This window comes from Nannospalax galili, unplaced genomic scaffold (genome assembly GCF_000622305.1).
Source record: "Nannospalax galili isolate Female #2095 unplaced genomic scaffold, S.galili_v1.0 scaffold27557, whole genome shotgun sequence".
Classification (NCBI taxonomy): Eukaryota; Metazoa; Chordata; class Mammalia; order Rodentia; family Spalacidae; genus Nannospalax; species Nannospalax galili.
The window spans coordinates 4,539-6,368 of NW_008338984.1; the positions used below are offsets into that span (position 1 = coordinate 4,539).

The following is a 1,830-nucleotide window of genomic DNA, read 5'->3' on the forward strand; positions in this document are numbered from 1 at the left end:
CCTTTACTGGGAACTCAACACTTAGGAAACATTACAGAATGCATACTGGAGAAAAACCGTACAAATGTGAAGAATGTGGAAAGTCCTTTAGTCAAATACCACATCTTTAGAACCCACCAAAGAATTCATACTGATGAGAAACCCTTCAAATGTGAAGAATGTGACAAGTCCTTTATGTGGGTGTCATATCTTAGAGCACATCAAAAGAATTCATACTGGAGAGAAGCCCTAGAGATGTGAAGAATGTGGCAGGGCCTTTACTGGGAACTCAACACTTAGGAAACATTACAGAATGCATACTGGAGAAAAACCGTACAAATGTGAAGAATGTGGAAAGTCCTTTAGTCAAATACCACATCTTTAGAACCCACCAAAGAATTCATACTGATGAGAAACCCTTCAAATGTGAAGAATGTGACAAGTCCTTTATGTGGGTGTCATATCTTAGAGTACATCAGAGAATTCATACTGGAGAGAAGCCCTACCGGTGTGAAGAATGTGGTAAAGCCTTTGGTACTCGCTCAGCACTTTCTATACATCAGAGAATTCATACTGGAGAGAAGCCCTACCGGTGTGAAGAATGTGGAAAAGCCTTTATTAGTAATTCAGCTCTAAATGCCCACAAGAAAAGGCATACGGGTGCAAAATCTTTTGAATGTGAAGAATGTGGCAAAAGGTTTTACTCTGCTTCAGTGCTTAAGCAGCATGGAAGAATTCATTCTGGGGAGAAACCGTACAAGTGTGAAGAATGTGGCAGGTGCTTTGGTGATCACTCAAACCTTTCTAAACACAAGAGAATTCATACTGGAGAGAAACCGTATAGGTGTGAAGAATGTGGAAAAGCCTTTACAAGTAATTCATCTCTGACTTGGCACAAGATACGGCACACGGCACACAAACCCTACAAATGTGAAGAATGTGGCAAAAGTTTTTACTTTCCTTCAGCCCTTAAACATCATCAAAGAAATCATTCTGGAGAGAACCCCTATGGTTGTGAAGAATGTGGCAAAGCCTTTCGTACTCACTCAAAACTCTCTGAACACAAGAGAATTCATACCGGAGAGAAACCCTACAAGTGTAATGAATGTGGCAAAGCCTTTGTTACCCACTCAACACTTTCCAAACACAAACGAATTCATACTGGAGAGAAACCCTACGAGTGTGAAGAATGTGGCAAGACCTTTGGTACTCGCTCAATCCTTTTTAAACACAGGAGAATTCATACTGGAGAGAAACCCTACAAGTGTGAAGAATGTGGAAATGCCTTTGCTCATAATTACTCCCTTACTAAGCATAAGGTCATTCATACTGGGGACTTCCCTTACAAGTGTGATGAATGTGGTAAAAATTTTTATTTTCCTTTAGCCCTCAGCCGACATCAGAGAATTCATAGTGGAGAGGAATCCTACCCATGTGACAAATGTGACAAAATGTTTTACTCTACTACAAAACTCAGAAAACATCAAAGAATTCATTCAGAAGAGAAACCGTACAAATGCAAAGAATGTGGCAAAGCTTTTAAAAGATCTACACTCCTTCGCCAACACCAAAGAGTTCACACTGGAGAGAAACCTTTCAGATGTCAGGAATGTGACAAGTCCTTTACCACCGTTTCAGGTGTTACCCAGCACAAGGTTGTTCATACTGGACAGAGACCCTACAAATGTGAAGAATGCAACAAAACATTTTGTTATATTTCCAGCCTTACAAGACATCAAAAGGTTCATTCTAGAGAGAAAGTGTGCATGTGTGAATTTTGTGGGAAAGTCTTTGCTAACTCTACAGGACTTAGTCATCATAAGAGAGTTCATAGAAACTTTAAAAAATAGG

At 39.8% G+C, this 1,830-nt stretch overlaps 1 protein-coding gene across 1 annotated transcript in view; it reads left to right on the forward strand.

The window, feature by feature from the left end:
• The window catches only part of LOC103734477 (zinc finger protein 420-like), a gene marked incomplete at both ends in the record, with an annotated part of 5,973 nt that extends 4,147 nt beyond the window's left edge, over positions 1-1,826 (forward strand). Inside the window, 3 exon segments of the mRNA XM_029563681.1 lie at positions 92-176; positions 280-342; positions 344-1,826. Coding sequence (XP_029419541.1) covers positions 92-176; positions 280-342; positions 344-1,826 — 1,631 coding nt within the window.
• Between the last annotated feature and the right edge of the window lie 4 nt (positions 1,827-1,830).